Here is an 18,492-nt window from a genome sequence, read left to right on the forward strand (position 1 = left end):
CCTCTTCTGTACTATTCTATGACCAAGGTTTTGTCCCCCCCCCCCCCTCTCTACACACACACACACACACACACACACACATAGCACATAGCACAGTAGATCCTTTTATAAGGACAACAAAGCAAAATGTTCGGTCAAAGGTATGTCACGATCGTCGAAAGGAGGAGACCAAAGCGCAGCGTGTTGAGCGAACATCGTAGACTTTATTATAAAGAAACCACGATCAAAACAACAAACCAAATATGACGAAAGTGAAGTCCAATACTGATAATAACTAAACAGCAACAAGGAAACAAAAACCCACAAAACCAAGGTGAAACCACACAGTATAAATATGGCTCCCAATCAGAGATAACGAGCCGAACAGCTGACACTCGTTACCTCCGATTGGGAGTCATCTGACTAATCAACATCAAAACCAAACATAGAAATGAAACAACTAGATCCCACATAGAAATACACCCAAATGAAAATGACAACCCTGGCTCACTACTAAGAGTCCCGGAGCCAGAACGTCACAAGGTATATTGTTACAAACCTGCAAAGAGAGAAGGAGTGCCGTGAGCTGACAGACTAGACCTCAAACAGATATACACCCATATTTCTAATCACAGTATTGAATGTCCCATCTCCCTCTCTCTTTCTCTGCTTTCTCTTGCTCCATTCAAATACAATGTACACACACACACACACAAATCAGGAGAGATTTGGGAGGAGTAGGAGTAGAGGAAATTGAAGAAGGAGTGGAGGTTAGAATTAGGGTTGAGGGAGGGGTGGAGGGGAAGGATTGATGTGATTGGTCCAGAAGGAGGGTGGATGTACTTTCTGCTTCTTCTGAAAACATTGCTCAATGAATGAACACTCTTCATTTCAGGTAGCCAGCCAACACAACATTGAGGTAAATGCTATTATGCCCAGGGATAAGCCAAGTACCTGCCATGCATAGATGTTTCTCAAAGCTTTAACTGAGGGTCAGATTACTGTTTTGATATGGATTTGTAATCTGTTCTTTTCCAGTTCTCCTCCATAGCTGGCCAATTACTTGACTGACGGACGGACTGACTGACTGAAACTGACGGTTGAACATTGGCTGGTTGACCGAGGTATTCTCCATCTATCTTCGACCAATCCACTGTTTTCCTTAAACACGGAGGTGAATATCACATTTAGAGATACACAGACAGAGGAACTGCCAGAGTAACTGTGTCTCAGATAGATGGCTGACAAGCAGATCAGGTAAGTGCGGATAAGGACATTTAGATGGAAACAGAAGAATCTGAGAGGGTTTTATCAAATGTTTTAATTGATGTTTTAGGTTGAATCTTGAACTAATTCCTCCACAATTTTGTTCTTCTCTTTTGTTATTAATTGGTAATTCTAACCTTTTTCATCCCTTCTCACCCTTCTCTCTTTCTCTCCCTCTCAGTTTACCTGCCAAATTGATCAATGGGGGAATTGCTGGACTGATTGGTGTGACATGTGTATTTCCTATTGACCTGGCCAAGACCCGTCTCCAGAACCAGCAAAATGGTTCCCGTCTCTACACCAGCATGTATGTACAATGCTGTTCAACACACACTTTTAACCAGTCTCATTTAGAAATTCTAAAACAAACTATTCACTTGTAGTATCTGCTTACCTCTGGTTGATTCTCTGAGGTCTTTGCACAGTAATCTTCTGTGTTCACTACACAGGTCAGATTGCCTTATCAAGACCATCCGATCAGAAGGATACTTTGGCATGTACAGAGGTAGGACAAAATAGTCTGTCTCTGTGTGTGTGTGTGTGTGTGTGTGTGTGCACAGGTTTGAGCATGTTCTTTGTTTATTACTCTGTGTCTCTCTATTTATCTGACCATTAGGTGCTGCTGTGAACCTGACTCTGGTCACTCCAGAGAAGGCCATCAAACTAGCTGCCAATGACTTCTTTAGACAGCACCTGTCCAAGGATGGGTGAGTAGGGCTCAGAGGCCTCTTTCAAATACCTGCCTGTCAAATACTATCATACACCAGTCATAACTGACTGGCACATCAACCTCTTGCCCACTCTGATCTCCTTGAATTGATGTACTTGAAAGATGTAGTGTATACTATATCAGCTTAACTAACTTCTTGTTTGGATTTGATATAAATATCACTTCAGGATTCTAATAATATCTTCACTATGTGCTTTGATCCAGTGGTAATGCATTAGAGGTATAAATATTTTGTAAACATACAGCATGGATGATAGGACCAATCCCATAGGCCCCTGCAGCATTATCCGCATGACATACCTGGGCTATCTTTAGCGTCCCTCAACACTTCCATGGCGACCAAGAACATGGCTGATAAATTATTGAGTGACCTGCGCTAGCGCACTGGTGAATTATTAACATGTTTCTAAGACTGTGTGAGTATGTGTGTGTTTCTAAATGTTTCTATATGTGTATCACTAATGGTATGTTTATTGTTTTATGCATGTTTATAGTCTTGTCCTATGTGTTGTGGCAGATCAGGGGGTTGGGTCAAAACGTTTACACAGATCAGACATGGACAGAGTATGAGTAGCTCGGTTTCAAGGGTGTTTATTAATAAAATAATCAAAAGAAAAGGTTAGGTCTCCCCCATGAGACCGTCTCCAACTCCATGGAAGTTACCTTATTCCCCCCAGTCCTCTCTCATGTGCTGCCCTTCTGGCAGCTTTATGGGCCTTGCACAGCTGGTGAGCAATCCGCCCTTAATTACTCACCAGCTCCCAATCAGCCCCAATTAGTCCTGTCTGGGGAGCCCGTCGAGACCTGGCACGTCCAGCAGATGGAGCCACCGCCTCATGATGTATACTCCATCTGTTACCAGGCCTCAACGAGTCTCCCCCTGGTGGCTGACCTGCTGTACGCAACACCCCTCCCTTAGCTCTGTCGGGGAGGGGACGGTCTTCAGTGCAACGTCTGTCTCCCTTCTCGGTAGGGCATCCGCATTTCCATGCTTCGCCCCTGACCTGTGCACAACAGAAAAAGAGAAGCGTTGAAGGGACAAGAACCACCTGGTGACCCGATCGTTTGTGTCTTTACCCCTGGCCAGGGGAGCATGGTCCATGACCAGGGTGAAGTGGGTACCTATCAGGTAATACTTGAGAGTGTCTAGCACCCACTTCACCGCCAGACACTCTTTCTCAACAATTTAGTATTTTTATTCTCTCTGTATCAGCTTTCGGCTGATGTACATAATGGGGTTCTCCTCCCCATCGTGTATCTGGGACAGAACGGCCCCTTGTCCCGTATCACCTGCATCCGTCTGGACCACCATCGGCACCTGGAAATCTGGCGTTACGAGAATCGGATGGGAGCACAGCGCTTCCTTCAGACGGCTGAACGCTGCTTCTGTCTCGTACGTCCATTTCACTGTTTTTGGGAGGCGGGCCCTGGTTAGATCGGTAAGGGCGGAAGCTATAGCCGAAAGTTGGGGATAAAACGGCTATAGTATCCTGCCAGTCCCAGGAAGGACTTGACCTGTGTCTTGGTGCGTGGAAAGGGCCAGTCACGTACCGCGTGAACCTTCCTCTCCTGGGGCTTGACGTTCCCCCGTCCGATCAAATACCCCAGGTACTCCACCTCCTCGAACACTAGCTTGCATTTCTTGGGGTTTGCGGTCAACCCGGCTTGCCTGGAGGCGCGTCAGGTACTCCTCCCAACCTTGGCTGTGGATGATGATATCATCCAGATAGGCCGCTGCGTACTGCTGGTGGGGTCGAAGCACTCTGTTCATCAGTCGCTGGAATGTGGGCGGGGCTCCGTGGAGACCGAACGGGAGCACCCGGTACTGGTACAGACCGTCTGGTGTCGAGAACGCCGTCTTCTCCCGGGAGGAGGCTGCCAATGGTACCTGCCAATATCCTTTGGTCAGGTCAATGGTGCTGATGTACTGGGCCTTTCCCAATCGGTCGATTAGCTCGTCCACCCTCGGCATGGGGTAGGCATCGAATACGCTTATGTCGTTCACACCCCGGAAATCATTACAGAAGCGGAGGCTACTGTCCGGTTTGGGCACCAACACAATGGGGCTGCACCATGCACTGTGGGTCTCTTCAATGACCCCCATCCTCAGCATAGCCTCCACTTCTTTCATGGCCTTCCGTCGGGCCTCCGGAATTCAATATGGCCTCTTTCTTACCGTTTCCCCGGTGGTGTTCAATGAGGGTCGTGCGGCCCGGCTTCTCGGAGAACACCGGCGTGTTCCGATCGACAAGCTCCCGGAGCTCTTGCTTCTGGGCCGGGTCGAGGTCCTCACTGCTCGGGACCACCACTGGTACCGTTGGTGTCCTGGGTCCCGACCATAACACGGCCAAGGCTGTCCTCTCGTGCCACTTCTTCAACAGGTTCACGTGGTAAATCTGTTGAGGTTTCCGTCTCCCCGGTTGCCGTACGTGGTAGTTGACAGGTCCCAGTTTCTCGACCACCTCGTATGGTCCATGCCATGTGGCCAGGAACTTACTTTCGGCCGTGGGGATCAACACCAACACTCTGTCTCCCACCTGGAATTCTCGGGGCTGGGCTCCCCGATTGTAGACCTGGGCTTGGGCACGTTGGGCCTTCTCCATATGTTCCCTCACGACTGGCCGTATGGCTGTCATCTGCTCCCGCATCGTCTCCACGTGCTCTACCACGCTGCGTAAGGGGGTCGGTTGGGCTTCCCACACCTCCTTGGCGAGGTCCAGTAGGCCACAGGGCCTCCTCCCGTAGAGGAGTTCAAACAGGGAAAACCCAGTGGAGGATTGGGGTACTTCTCGGATTGAGAACATTAGGTGGGGTAGCAGCTGGTCCCAGTTCTTCCCGTCCTGCTCGATGACCTTCCGTAGCATCTGTTTGAGCGTTTTATTAAAGCGCTCGACGAGCCCATCTGTCTGCGGGTGAAAAACGGAGGTCCGGATCTGCTTGATCTGCATGAGGGCACACAACTCTTTCATGAGGTGGGACATAAACTCTGTACCTTAGTCTGTCAGGATCTCGTTCGGGATGCCCACCCGGCCTCGACGAGTCTCCCCCTGGTGGCTGACCTGCTGTACGCCACCGTGTATAGAAACAGGGAGTTAGCATGATGCATTTATGTTGTGTGCGTTTTGTTTAATGTATGTAAAACCCCTGAGATAGCACCAGACCATCCAGAGAAAGAAGTCATTGAACCAAAATAATTATGACATTTCTTCTCTCTCACAGTCAGAAGCTCACCCTGCTGAGGGAGATGCTGGCGGGTTGTGGTGCTGGTACATGTCAGGTAAGCTCAGCCAGGGTATCAGCCTCAGACAGCTCTCTACTACAGCCTTGTGGCTCAACAGTAGTTATGCACACTAGTAGTGTGTCTGCCTGGGTTTTTGAACTCTTCTGAAACTAAGTCACACTCTGTCTCTCCATCTCTTTGTCTCTTTGTCTCTCTATCTCTTGATGTAGGTCATCGTCACCACTCCCATGGAGATGCTAAAGATCCAGCTACAGGATGCAGGGCGGATAGGTGAGAGATGGGTAGAAGAAGGAGAGAGCAGGTTGTATGTTCCCCTGTTCCCAGTCAATGTTTTATGACTAACCAGTGTATTGTCAGCCAAACAAACACTAACAGATCATAGAGATCTGATCCGTTAGAACTAGTAAGAACCAGCATTGTTATTGTGTCAATGTACCAATAGTTATTGTAATGCTTGACCACATTTGTGACTCTTCCTTGTGTTCCTGTGACTCCCCAAATGTATATTTGTTTGCCAACTTCTCCTGAGGCATTGCTGCTTCCCTGTCCCTGGTTGATGATGTCACACTGATGATACTGATGTTGCTGTGTGTGTTATGACACTTGTAGAGGCTCAGATGAAGCTGATGCCCCAGGCTGCAGGTGGGGCCCCTGGGGGCCCAGTGGAGGTGAGGACCCATACAGCCATGCAGCTCACCCGGGAGCTGCTGAGGAGCCAGGGCATCGCAGGGCTCTACAAGGGCCTGGGGGCCACACTGCTGAGGTACATCTGCACAGAGACACAATGGCAATCTTGCAAGAACATACACAAATGAAGATGATACATATTTGTTGTTCCATTCCTCTGTTCTCTTAGGGACGTGCCATTCTCCATAATCTACTTCCCCCTGTTTGCCAATCTGAACAGCCTGGGTGGCCGTGGGGCTGATGGCCCCGCTCCCTTCTATGTGTCCTTTGCATCAGGCTGCATCGCTGGCAGTACAGCTGCTGTGGCAGTTAATCCAGTGGATGGTAAGGACCGTCGAGTGTGTATACAGGTATGAGTGTGTATTCTGCCTGCCGTGTGCCCTGTAAGCCAATTGATACAGTATGTGTGTTACAGTGATTAAGACCAGAATTCAGACCATGACACGGGGAAGTCGGGAGGACACCTACAGCGGAGTGACAGACTGCATCAGGTAACCTCTCCTTCTCTAACTCTTCCACTGCTTCCCTCCTGGTTTTGGTGTCTGTGAGTTCAACCGACCTAATCCACCTTTCCCTAAAATGTGAACAGCAGACCTATGAAGAAAGAAACATGATGACAGGCATTCTCTGATCGATTATATCCATGTTATATGATGGAAGAACATTACAACATCTACTGGTACTATGAAATAAATGGAGAAGGCATTTTAGGCTAGAATATAGATACACCCCTATATCACGACCCTCTTGTCTAACAGGAAGATTCTGCACCAAGAGGGTCCCTCTGCTTTCCTGAAGGGGGCGTACTGCCGTGCTCTGGTCATTGCTCCGCTCTTTGGCATTGCACAGGTGGTCTACTTCCTGGGAGTGGGAGAGTTCCTTCTCAGCTTCCTGCCTCAACGGAACAACTAGTCTTGCACTTTCCTCTCCTGCACAGCTCACATTGGAGCCAGGTAATCTGGCACCTACCTCTCAGACACAGCCCACATTGGAGCCAGGTAATCTGGCTCTTTCCTCTCCTGCACAGCCCACACAGGAGCCAGGAAATCTGGTGCCTACCTCTCAGACACAGCCCACATTGGAGCCAGGTAATCTGGCACCTACCTCTCAGACACAGCCCACATTGGAGCCAGGTAATCTGGCACCTACCTCTCAGACACAGCCCACATTGGAGCCAGGTAATCTGGCTCTTTCCTCTCCTGCACAGCCCACACTGGAGCCAGGTAATCTGGTACCTTCCTCTCAGACACAGCCCACATTGGAGCCAGGTAATCTGGCACCTACCTCTCAGACACAGCCCACATTGGAGCCAGGTAATCTGGCACCTACCTCTCAGACACAGCCCACATTGGAGCCAGGTAATCTGGCACCTACCTCTCAGACACAGCCTACATTGGAGCCAGGTAATCTGGCTCTTTCCTCTCCTACACAGCCCACATTGGAGCCAGGTAATCTGGCACCTACCTCTCCTACACAACCCACATTGGAGCCAGGTAATCTGGCACCTACCTCTCCTACACAGCCCACATTGGAGCCAGGTAATCTGGCACCTACCTCTCCTACACAGCCCACATTAGCCTAAGGCCTAAAGGAGTTAGTCAGGGTCAGACAGAACAGTGTGTGTGTTCTAGACCAGAGTATGTCCTCTGCACCTGTTGAGGGTGTTCTGATAGGTCATCCTTTTTACATCCCCTACGTGAGATGAATTACTGTAAATATTTGAATTTAGGTCTGATTTAGAATTGTATGATAAACATTCAATATCATTTCAAGTGTACTTTTAGTTGTGCTTTATCAAGGTTTAGTCATGGAATTCTCTCTATTGTTTTTACTAAGATGTTGCTATCATGATATAAAAATCTGTTCAATCATGTTAACTCAGTATATATCTGTCTCAATATGACTGTACTGTAATATATTCTCTCTGTATTGATACTGTTTTATTGTAGTTTTGTGGCTGTTTTGCACAGCTTCTGTACCTCTTTCCAAATTGTGTTTCCCTCTCCGTCCATAAAGAAGCTTTAGAATTGCATTCTTCTTCCAAGAATGCATTGAGTATTTCATCACAATGATGCTAAGAGATGATCTGGGGTGTATCCAGGATTACCAAAGATATAACATAAGATGTTGGCAGATGTTGGAAACGATGTAATCAAGCTGTGTGCCTAGATAGAGTCAACATTGCCTGCAGCAAACGTAGCTGGTTGGTGACATTGGTGATTACACACCAAACACAATTAGCTGCCCAGCCACCATGTTGGCACCATTTTGTGACTAGATGTCAGTTCAGGGACCTGCCTGAATTTGTCCAATAGAAACTCTCATTTTCGTTGCAAAATGTTTTCCATTTGGAGTAAACGGTTTCTGTTGCAAAACGTTTTGCAACAGAATCTGGTATATGAATACACCCCAGGGTTCTGAGAGTGGCCCTTCACTCACAGCACTCAAACCAATCAGAGTCAAGTCATCTAATCAAAAAGATAAAAACCCACCCTTGACATTTGTGCAAGCCCATTGCCATTATCATTACTGAAAGGTACATTTGTAGGCCCTGTGTGACCCTGTATCATAAATGTAGTTACCTAGATTCTATATATTGTACTGGTTTTCACTGGACCGTTATTCCCTCTCCTCAGGAGGACACATGCACGTCCAAGCACTTTTATGTCACCACCCCTCTTCCCTCCCCTGTAGATATGGTGGGTGTTGGGTTATAAATTTGAGTCGTGAATATGGATGTGCACTGAAGGTGTAAAACAGACTGACAGCTATTTTATTATTCATGTGAGGTAAAATAAGAACAGAAAAAATGTATTCCTCTCGTACATATTGTTGTCTGAAAAAAATGAATGGGATTGTGCTACCTGTGTTGCCTTATGATTCTTTCTCTCTATTTGTGTGACAGTCTTTGGTGTGTGGTTTGTCCTCATTCTACCGTAACAAGTCTCAAGGAAATCTGAAGAGGCCCCCTGGACTGTGGTAACCAAGGAAACAATGGAGGGATTGTTTCATGCATTTGCTTCACCAAATTAATCTATCTGAGTATCTCGCTGTCTCTGTCAGCCTGTCTAATTCCTAAGGAACCATTGTTATGTGCCCATCCAATAGCCAGATTCTCTAGTACACATGGGCATGGCTATTTGTCCTGGCCATTTTTCCTTGTGTCCTGTTGCTTTCTTGGCATTTTCTCCTTTGGAGGAGATCCATTTCCCACCTGCAGTGTTAGTCTTTCTCCACTCCCATGGATACCACTCAGATCCCATTTGAAAACAAGTAAGCAGAAACACTGTGTATAGAGGACACATTATTTACACCTTCGTTGTTATGCGGTTATTACAGTGTTATCATATGTCCAGTAGATGGAGCCAGTTTAAGCTGGCATGCATTTAATGTACACTACATTTCATAGAATTTAATTCAATTACAATAATCATAGGAGATGTTATGTTTGTACTATGATTATTATTGATATCATTAATTATTAACAATCATTCTAATATGTTATTATTATGTACTATGTAGGCTGCACAGGTGAATATGGCTAAAACAGGGTGGAGCCAAGGAACAAGGTAAACCGATAAGGCAGAGGGAGGGTGAGAGGGTGAGAGGGTGAGAGGGTGAGAGGGTGAGAGGGTGAGAGGGAGAGAGGGTGAGAGGGTGAGAGGGAGAGATGGGAAGGGAGGGTAGAGGGAGAGATGAGAGATGGGGAGATTGGGAGATCGAGGCACTCAACCAAATCAGGGCATTGATTACAAAAGAAGTGAGTGCCTGGAGGGTGAGAATCTACTGCCAAGGACTGTCAAACACACACAGACCAGAGGGGATTTAGATGCCCCACCATCCTTTAGATCAATTTCATCATATCAATCTAGATCCAATTTATCGTAGGCCTACTGTCACAGGCAGTGCCATACATTTTGCTTTCATAAGACTTAAATTGCCTTCCTAGTGATCAATTAGCTTATTTACTATGACATTTCATATGTTGAGAAATTACATTCTCAAGGGGCATTGCAATAGCTATATTATTCACTCTGTTCCAGGGGAATGGGAGAGTATAGTGTGTAAATGGCTCATGAAATGACCTCTACCTCCTTTGATGGTGTATAACAAGCAGGAATTGTGTCTCAGGGCTATGAAAGTGGAAGAAATTGTACCAGCAAGTATGGCTGAAATGTATAGGAATATCTACTGTATATAGCTAAGCGATCTAAAGCTATTACGGTTCTGTAGTCATTATTTGCAATCTACAGTACAGTAAATGGCACTGGCTCATCAACAATTAATTTACTGTAAAATTTACATAACATTTTAGAAAACTGCACTTTATAGGTCTACATTAGCTTTTTTGTCCCCCAGCAGATTGGTTTTAGGCAAGCTGGCGACTGCAAAATGACATAATGTCAATGAAAACCCTTGAGGATCAAAGCATTGCTGAAGTTGCGTTGATGAAAGAGTCGCCTTGAGTTCAGAGGCGACAGTGTGACAGGCTAATGAATATTCATGTCAGAGAGAGAGAGAGAGAGAGAGAGAGAGAGAGAGAGAGAGAGAGAGAGAGAGAGAGAGAGAGAGAGAGAGAGAGAGAGAGAGAGAGAGAGAGAGAGAGAGAGAGAGAGAGAGAGAGAGAGAGAGAGAGAGAGATGCAGAGAGGGGTTTTGGAGTATTTGTTTGAGATCCAGAGTGTAGCTCTTAGTGGGCTGTAACCTACACTCAAAAAAATGCTGGGTTAAAAACAACCCAATTTGGGTTATTTGGTAACCCTGCGCTGGGTAAATATTGGACAGACCACACGCTGGGTTATTTTGACCCAGCCAGTTGGGTTGCATTAATAACCCAACATGTTGGGTTGTTTGGATTACCAAACATGGGTTAATTCAACCATCAGTTGGGTTTGTATTCACGTTAATGCTGGGTCTTTTTTAATGTAATCCTAGGTTATTTTAAGGAGGCGTGGCCTATTAGGGGCGTGGCTTTAAAATAGTTATGTTTGGCCACCCATGAGGGTAAATGTCATTCCTGTTCATCATATTAAGTTTGTACAATGCAAAATAAAATGATTCTTGAATATTGTTGCAAATTACATATTTTAATCTAAAGTGAATAACATTATAATGGCGACAGGTAGCCTAGGGTGTTAAGAGTGATGGGCCACTAACCGAAAGGTTGCTGGTTTGAATCCCAGAGTTGGCGAGGTGGAAAAATCTGCTATTCTGCCCTTGAGCAAGGCAGTTAATCCCCAGCAACAATTGCTCCCTGGGCACTGATGACATGGATGGAGATTAAGGCAGCCCCCCGGACCTCTCTGATTCAGAGGGGTTGGGTTAAATGCAGAAGACACATTTCAGTTGAATGCATTCAGTTGTGCAACTGACTAGGTATCCCCTTTCCCTAAAGTGGTAGCTATCCCAACAATGGGATATGAATAGGCTCTTGAGGAACTAATACACATGTGTAAGCCTCATTAAAGCAACAAATGTGTCAGTGTTCAACCTTAACATTTACTAACAATACAACAGAACAAATGAACCAGAATGGCATTTACTCTGACAGGTGGCATAAAAAAAACATCTGAAAGCGAGTGTGTTGAGTGTCTCAAGAACTGCAAAATTGCTGGGTTTTTCATGCTCAACAGTTTCTCGTGTGTCTCAAGAATGGTCCACCACCCAAAGGACATCCAGCCAACTTGACACAACTGTGGGAAGCATTGGAGTCAACGTGGGCCAGCATCACTGTGGAACGATTTCGACACCTTGTAAAGTCAATGCCCCGACGAATTGTTCTGAGGACAAAAGGGGGTGCAACTCAATATTAGGAAGGTGTTCCTAATGATTTGTACACTCAGTGTATGTCAGTGAGAGAGAGATGCCAGACAGACAACTGAGTTCTGGGACAGGGAAAGCAATATCTTGCAGCCAAAAGGCTTACAATGAGACAGGAAGATGTACATGGCCAACATCACTCCAAGGGCCAGCATATCAGCTCCAATCTCATGGAGGTGTCATTGGCCTCCATTATTATTGAGTACTCAAGGTTAAGGAATGGAAGATGGGCCTACAACCCTGTTGCTTTAGCACATTTTGTTTAAAACATCTTGAATTTAAAATTAGAGTAAGAATGTTTCTCAATTTTATATGGGCAAGCCTATTATCAATAGCAATTAAATGCGTAATTGATAGCCTACATCATTAAATACTTGGCATGTGGTCAAATGAAGATGCGTAAATAAAATTAGTCTACACCAAACTTTAATAGGCCTTTATAACATAAAAATGATTGTACTGTTTGCCATTCGTTGTTTTACAACACTAGAGACCGCTGGTGAGCCATGTCAGTCATGTTGCTACGGGTGGACGTGAGCCGTGAGTAAATCAACTTTTCGTATTGGCTATAACAGTCCTACGGGGAACACAGATTGAGTGTTACAAATAACACGCTCTTTCTCACGCAAGGAAGCGAGGATGAACCAACGCTTATCACACAAAAAATGTGAAGGAGCTATGGTAGGCTACAGCAGGTGCGCGCGAGAAAATGCAACCGTTTCTCAAGCACAACCACAAATTAATTTGCTACCTGCAGTTGGGAGTCACTGACAACCTGTCGCCCATAGACTACCAACCTGACCAGGCTGAGACTACACATCTACAGACACCTATTCGCACATTTCCAGTTTGGTTAATTATGAGGCCACAAAGGCACACACATTTTCAGGTCTCTTTTTGTGGTGAATCAATCCCTCTGTCCCCTCCATTTGTCCTGGCTGGCTAGGCTCTCTGACTCTCGCCCCCTCTATATGTATTAGCCATCTGAGACGGTTTCTGGAATTCTCAAATGACATGCTTATGAAATGAAGGGATTATAATGATAATCTTTATTGAGGTGAGGATAAGGATGGTGATTGAAGACTAACATCTAACTAGGTCGAACGAGGAGCGTACAATTTGGTGACGTGGAGTCTCTTCAAATAATAGGCAACATTCAAGTGTATGGTTCGATCAGCTGGCGGGAACCATAGCCCGAACACGGATTTTGACTCCAGCTGCGAGTACTTTGCACGGACTGCTTTCACGTCACCCCGCCCGTCTGCCGTCTGCCCGTCTCCTCCCTGCAATCTTATTGCGACCATCCCTTTTGAGCGCTTCTGAACTGGAGAGACAGAGATAAAAAAAAAAAAAACGAGAGAGTGCGAGAGAGATACTAAATAGATTCAGGCACCAACGTTACCTACCTGCTCGAGCGTAATACGGGTAGGACGCTCAAGTACGCACGCGTCCACGCGCACTCGTTGAGTAGCAAGACAATAAAAAGCAAGAAATAAAAAGCAAAATTGGAATTGGAGTTTAAAACACGAAGGCTACTCCTTAAAAATAAAAATAGAAGAATACAGCTTTACTGAAAAAAGCAACAGCCATGCATCTAAACAGAGAAGAAGGGAACAGCAAAGGTGAGAGAAAGAAATACATTTATCTATTCCATGCTAGACTGTCTGTCTTCCCTTTTAGGCTAGTTTGTTTGAGGCTCTTGTGTTGGTTCAAAAACGCCCTTGAGTATGATTTGTTGAGCTCAAGTAATGATGCTGGGGGTCATCGCCACAACACAAGCAGCGTGTTATTGCTGATTTGACTAGTGTCATCTCTATCAGAATGCATAGCCCATGATTTTGTTTACTCGTTACATTCCTTGTCATGTGCCTGGATGACATTCAAAGGCTACCTCGTCGTTCATAGACCACACCAAAGGCAATTGTGTAGATGGAATGACTACAATTAGGCTGGCAGCATGGAGACTCGGGTGTAAGATAAAGATGCTTGTGCACTTGTTGTTCTCTAAGTATTGTTAACGTTAGCCTACATGTCACCGGTATTCACGTCAGGTAAACTGAGCGGCAAAGCACACAAGGTCATCTAATCTCCTATCATGTCCACTGGTGTTTGTGTCCCTGTCTGAGAGAAAGAGAGAGAGAGGAGCGTAGTGTGTGTGTGTGTGTGTGTGTGTGTGTGTGGGGGGGGACGACGACGACGACGACGACGACACTACCTATTTCAGAAATGTATCCCACGTGCATCGGGGGATTGACAGGTTACAGGGAGAAGTAGTGGCCCTCTTCCCGCCCCAAAGTGTCGCCCCTGGTGGCAAGCAGTAGGCTACACACCTTCACAGCAAACACCTGCTGCTCAGGCAGAGAAATGTGTGAACAAAATGATCCTCTGTGAAGACTGTCAGTGAAACGTGAAATGGCTGAAAACAGCTTTATTCGTTCATGGACTTATTATGGCAGTGAAAAATGCACTTCCAATAAATCACCCAGTTCCAATAAATATTATTGGCTGTAGTCTGAATAGATATTTGCCACATGCGCCGAATACAACAGGTGTAGACCTTACAGTGAAATGCTTACTTACAAGCCCTTAACCAACAATGCCGTTTTTAATTAAAAAAAAAGTGTTAAGTAAAAAATAGATAAGTAAAAAAAAAAAAGAAGCAAATAATTAAAGAGCAGCAGTAAAATAAAATAACAGTAGGGAGGCTATATACAGGGGGTACCCGTACAGAGTCAATGTGCGAGGTAATTGAGGTAATATATACATGTGGGTAGAGTTAAAGTGACTATGCATAAATAATAAACAGAGTAGCAGCAGCGTAAAAGGATGGGTTGGGGGGGGGCAATGCAAATAGTCCGGGTAGCCATGATTAGCTGTTCAGGAGTCTTATGGCTTGGGAGTAGAAGATGTTTGTTTAGAAGCTTCTTGGACCTAGACTTGGCGCTCCGGTACTGCTTGCCGTGCGGTAGCAGAGAGAACAGTCTATGACTAGGGTGTCTGGAGTCTTTGACAATTTTTAGGACCTTCCTCTGACACCGCCTGGTATAGAGGTCCTGGATGGCAGGAAGCTTGGCCCCAGTGATGTAGTGGGCCGTATGCACTACCCTCTGTAGTGACTTGCGGTCGGAGGCCAAGCAGTTGCCATACCAGATGGTGATGCAACCAGTCAGGATGCTCTCGATGGTGCAGCTGTATAACTTTTTGAGGATCTGATTACCCATGCCAAATCTTTTCAGTCTCCTGAGGGGGAATAGGCTTTGTCGTGCCCTCTTCATGACTGTCTTGGTGTGTTTGGACCATGATAGTTTGTTGGTGATGTGGACACCAAGGAACTTGAAGCTCTCAACCTGTTCCACTACAGCCCCGTCGATGAGAATGGGGGCGTGCTCAGTCCTCTTTTTTTTCCTGTAGTCCTGTGACAGATCACTTCCAGAATAGGCCTATATATTGAGGGTCATTTGCAGAGAGGATGGTGTCTGGAACAAGTGGTTTTCTGAACACTGTACTCTATAAAATGACCTAAATCGCTCCACATAATATAGCAAAAGCAAAGTGCAAACTCTGATGAACACAGAAAATGTGAGATTTTTTCATATTCCATCATCCACTCTAGAATTATTGGCTTATTTACTGTTTCACCAAGCCTTCCAAAAAGTTCCTCCAAAAGTATGTGGACACCTGCTCGTCGAACATCTCATTTCAAAGTCATGGGCATTAATATGGATTTGGTCCCCCCTTTGCTGCTATAACAGCCTCCACTCTTCTGGGAAGGCTTTCCACTAGATGTTGGAACATTGCTGTCAGGACTTGCTTCCATTCAGCCACAAGACCATTAGTGAGGTCGGCACTGATGTTGGTCAATTAGGCCTGGCTCGCAGTCGGCATTCCAATTAATCCCGAAGGTGTTCGATGGGGTTGAGGTCAGGGCTCTGTGCAGACCAGTCAAGTTCTTCCACACCAATCTCGACAAACCTGTAGCTCAATTGGTAGAGCACGGCGCTTGTAACGCCAGGGTAGTGGGTTCGATCCCCGGGACCACCCATACGTAAAAATGGATGCACACATGACTGTAAGTCGCTTTGGATAAAAGTGTCTGCTAAATGGCATATTATTTATTATAAACCATTTCTGTATGGACCTCGCTCTGTGCACGGGGGCATTTTCAATGCTGAAACAGGAAAGGGCCTTCCCCAAACTGTTGCCACAAAGTTGGAAGCACAGAATCATCTAGAATGTCATTGTATGCTGTAGCATTAATATGTCCCTTCACTGGAACTAAGGGGCCTAGCCTGAACCATGAAAAACAGCCCCAGACCATTTTTCCTCCTCCACCAAACTTTACAGTTGGCACTATGCATTGGGGCAGGTAGCGTTCTCCTGGCATCCGCCAAACCCAGATTCGTCCGTCGGAGTGCCAGATGGTGAAGCATGATTCATCACTCCAGAGAACGTATTTCCACTGCTCCAGAGTTCAATGGCGGAGAGCTTTACACCACTCCAGCCGACGCTTGGCATTGCATATGGTGATCTTAGGCTTGTGTGCGGCTGCTCGGCCATGGAAACCCATTTCATGAAGCTCCCGATGAACAGTTCTTGTGCTGACGTTGCTTCCGTAGCTCGGTAGCACTACGCGCTTCAGCACTCGGCGGTCCGATTCTGTGAGCTTGTGTGGCCTACCACTCCGCGGCTGAGCCGTTGTTGCTCCTAGACTTTCACAATAACAGCACTTACAGTTGACCGGGGCAGCTCTAGCATGGCAGAAATTGAACGAACTAAGTTGTTGGAAAGGTGGCATCCTATGACGGTGCCACGTTGAAAGTCACTGTGCTCTTCAGTACGGGCCAATCTACTGCCAATGTTTGGCTATGGAGATTGCATGGTGTGTGCTCGATTTTATACACCTGTCAGCAACGGGTGTGGCTGAAATAGCCGAATCCACTAATTTGAAGTGGTGTCCACATACTTTTGAATGTGGCACCTTTAATTGAATTGTTCGACGATTAACTCTGAAAAAGCAGAGGTCAGAGTCGGTCAATGGGTCAGTAAAATGACTTATAGTGGCTCTGTGAAACAAGAATGCAGCTTTCAGAGGCATCATGCCCATAGGGGCATGTGCCCCCTCAGATTTGTCCTGTTTTTAAATGAATTACTAAACTTAATTTTTAAGCCAACGTGTTATCATAATTATTGATAAAAAGATGGCAGCGGGATTTTGCAGAGGGGGCACACTGACTGGACCAGGCAAAGAGTACCCCACCCGCATATTCTCCCTAGTAAGTGGTACCTTCCAAGGTGCACCACGGAGCAAAGACATACAGCGTTTGATTAGATTTTCAGTGTTGCCAATTTAGCAACTTTGACGCTATATTTAGCGAGTTTTCAGACCTCTCCAGCGACTTTTATTGGTAAAAGACACTAGTGTGAAATTCAGCTACTTTTCAGTCTGCCTTTGGGGAGTTTTGACATCGAGGATTTCTATGGTTTCATAGCATTTACCAACTTTTCCCACTAAAATTCTGCCGCAAACTAAAGTGGGAGAAGCTGTCTGTGTAACAGAAGTCACCGCAACGGCGCACATACAGGCGGAGAAGCACAAGGAGAGGGGTTGTGCGGCAGGAGAGGGGGCGAAAGCGCTATGTCAGGGACCGCAGTTGTGCTCCAGCAAGGCAAATTGGTGCTGAGACGTAGTCGTGGCAATAGCAAAACGTAATCTAGCCACTTCTAGCAACAAAACAATGAGCCAATAGCGATTCTCACTGAAAAATTGTTGGCAAAACTGTTGATTTTAGCTGCCGGTGATGGGCAGGACTCACATGAGGTATGTTTGTAAAGGAATTGAATCAAGCTATGTAGCCTATTGATTCCTTCTTAATGAATAAATAAAACTAAAATGTTTTGTTGTTTCTCTGTAGTACTAGCCGCCTAGCCATTTTATGACGTTGGCTTTAGCTAGCCAGCTAGATAGGTTCCGAATCTCCCAACCTCATTTCAGGCTATCAATGGAGTTAAAGTAGCTTGTCTAACTATCTTAGCTGGCATGCCTGCTGGCAAGGTTGGTAGACTTTAGAAAAGCAAGCAATTACTAAATGTACTGAGTAAAACTCACATTCCTTTCAATCTTTTACCCAGATTTTAGCAGAGATGCAGAGAAGCGTATTTAATTTCTTTAAGAAAAGAAACACCAGTCAGGAGGTATGCTTAGATATGCAAAAAAAATACTTGTTTTAAATGTAATCATGATATTAGTGTATGAATTATGATGCCATGATATGTGCCTGTATCCCACGTACTGTGTTGTAATATAATATCCTAGGCATGTTAGTGCAGTATATTGAGATGTGTGATTTACAACAGTCAGAATGACACCCTCATTAAAATGACAATTGAACAGGTAAAGAGTTATGCTAGATAACCTATGCAGAAAAATATACATATTTTAAATATATAATTAGGCATAATGATTAAGACTCTAGATTGCAGGAAAAAGCTTTTCAGGTGTTTGAAATACTTTGTGCCCCTGGCAGCTTGGGACAGAATCTCACTATTTTATTACACTGATAAGTATAGGCAGCTTTTCCTCTCCTCACAAGGCCACGTGCACTGCAGTGGATGTGTTAAAATACACATAGTCAGTCTCCCTTTCCCTTTCTCAGGTGGGCGAAAGGTCTTTATTAGACAAGTGTTTTACTGCCAGGTTTTACAGATGGTTGTTTGTGGGGGAAAGAACAACATGCCACAGGTAGGCCTGATTATCATGCACAGACAAATCA

The 18,492-nt window shown here is 45.5% G+C and overlaps 2 protein-coding genes across 6 annotated transcripts in view; both read left to right on the plus strand.

Annotated features, from left to right (window-relative positions):
• The first annotated feature begins 823 nt into the window (after positions 1 to 823).
• On the plus strand, positions 824 to 9,348 carry slc25a22b (solute carrier family 25 member 22b). Of its 5 annotated transcripts, none has more exons than XM_041870188.2 (11): positions 824 to 898; positions 1,018 to 1,236; positions 1,427 to 1,552; positions 1,695 to 1,750; positions 1,862 to 1,952; positions 5,195 to 5,252; positions 5,426 to 5,486; positions 5,826 to 5,979; positions 6,073 to 6,227; positions 6,319 to 6,394; positions 6,662 to 8,766. In XM_041870188.2, the coding sequence occupies exons 2-11, from the start codon at positions 1,217 to 1,219 to the stop codon at positions 6,813 to 6,815; spliced, it is 951 nt and encodes a 316-aa protein (XP_041726122.1). In that variant the 5' UTR covers positions 824 to 898; positions 1,018 to 1,216; the 3' UTR covers positions 6,816 to 8,766. The 5 variants fall into 5 exon arrangements, 4 of the variants coding, with proteins under 4 accessions (XP_041726122.1, XP_041726124.1, XP_041726123.1 ...); XM_041870190.2 differs by having other exon boundaries at positions 1,018 to 1,103; XR_006658652.1 differs by lacking the exon at positions 824 to 898 and having other exon boundaries at positions 907 to 1,236; positions 6,662 to 7,036; positions 7,082 to 8,766.
• Positions 9,349 to 12,895: 3,547 nt separating this feature from the next.
• syt7b (synaptotagmin VIIb) overlaps positions 12,896 to 18,492 on the plus strand; it is a 111,742-nt gene continuing 106,145 nt past the window's right edge. Inside the window, exon 1 of the mRNA XM_045215276.1 lies at positions 12,896 to 13,344. Coding sequence (XP_045071211.1) covers positions 13,311 to 13,344 — 34 coding nt within the window. The 5' untranslated portion in view covers positions 12,896 to 13,310. The remainder of the gene's footprint in view (positions 13,345 to 18,492) is intronic.

The sequence above is a fragment of the Coregonus clupeaformis genome, unplaced genomic scaffold, assembly GCF_020615455.1.
Source record: "Coregonus clupeaformis isolate EN_2021a unplaced genomic scaffold, ASM2061545v1 scaf0417, whole genome shotgun sequence".
Taxonomy (NCBI): Eukaryota; Metazoa; Chordata; class Actinopteri; order Salmoniformes; family Salmonidae; genus Coregonus; species Coregonus clupeaformis.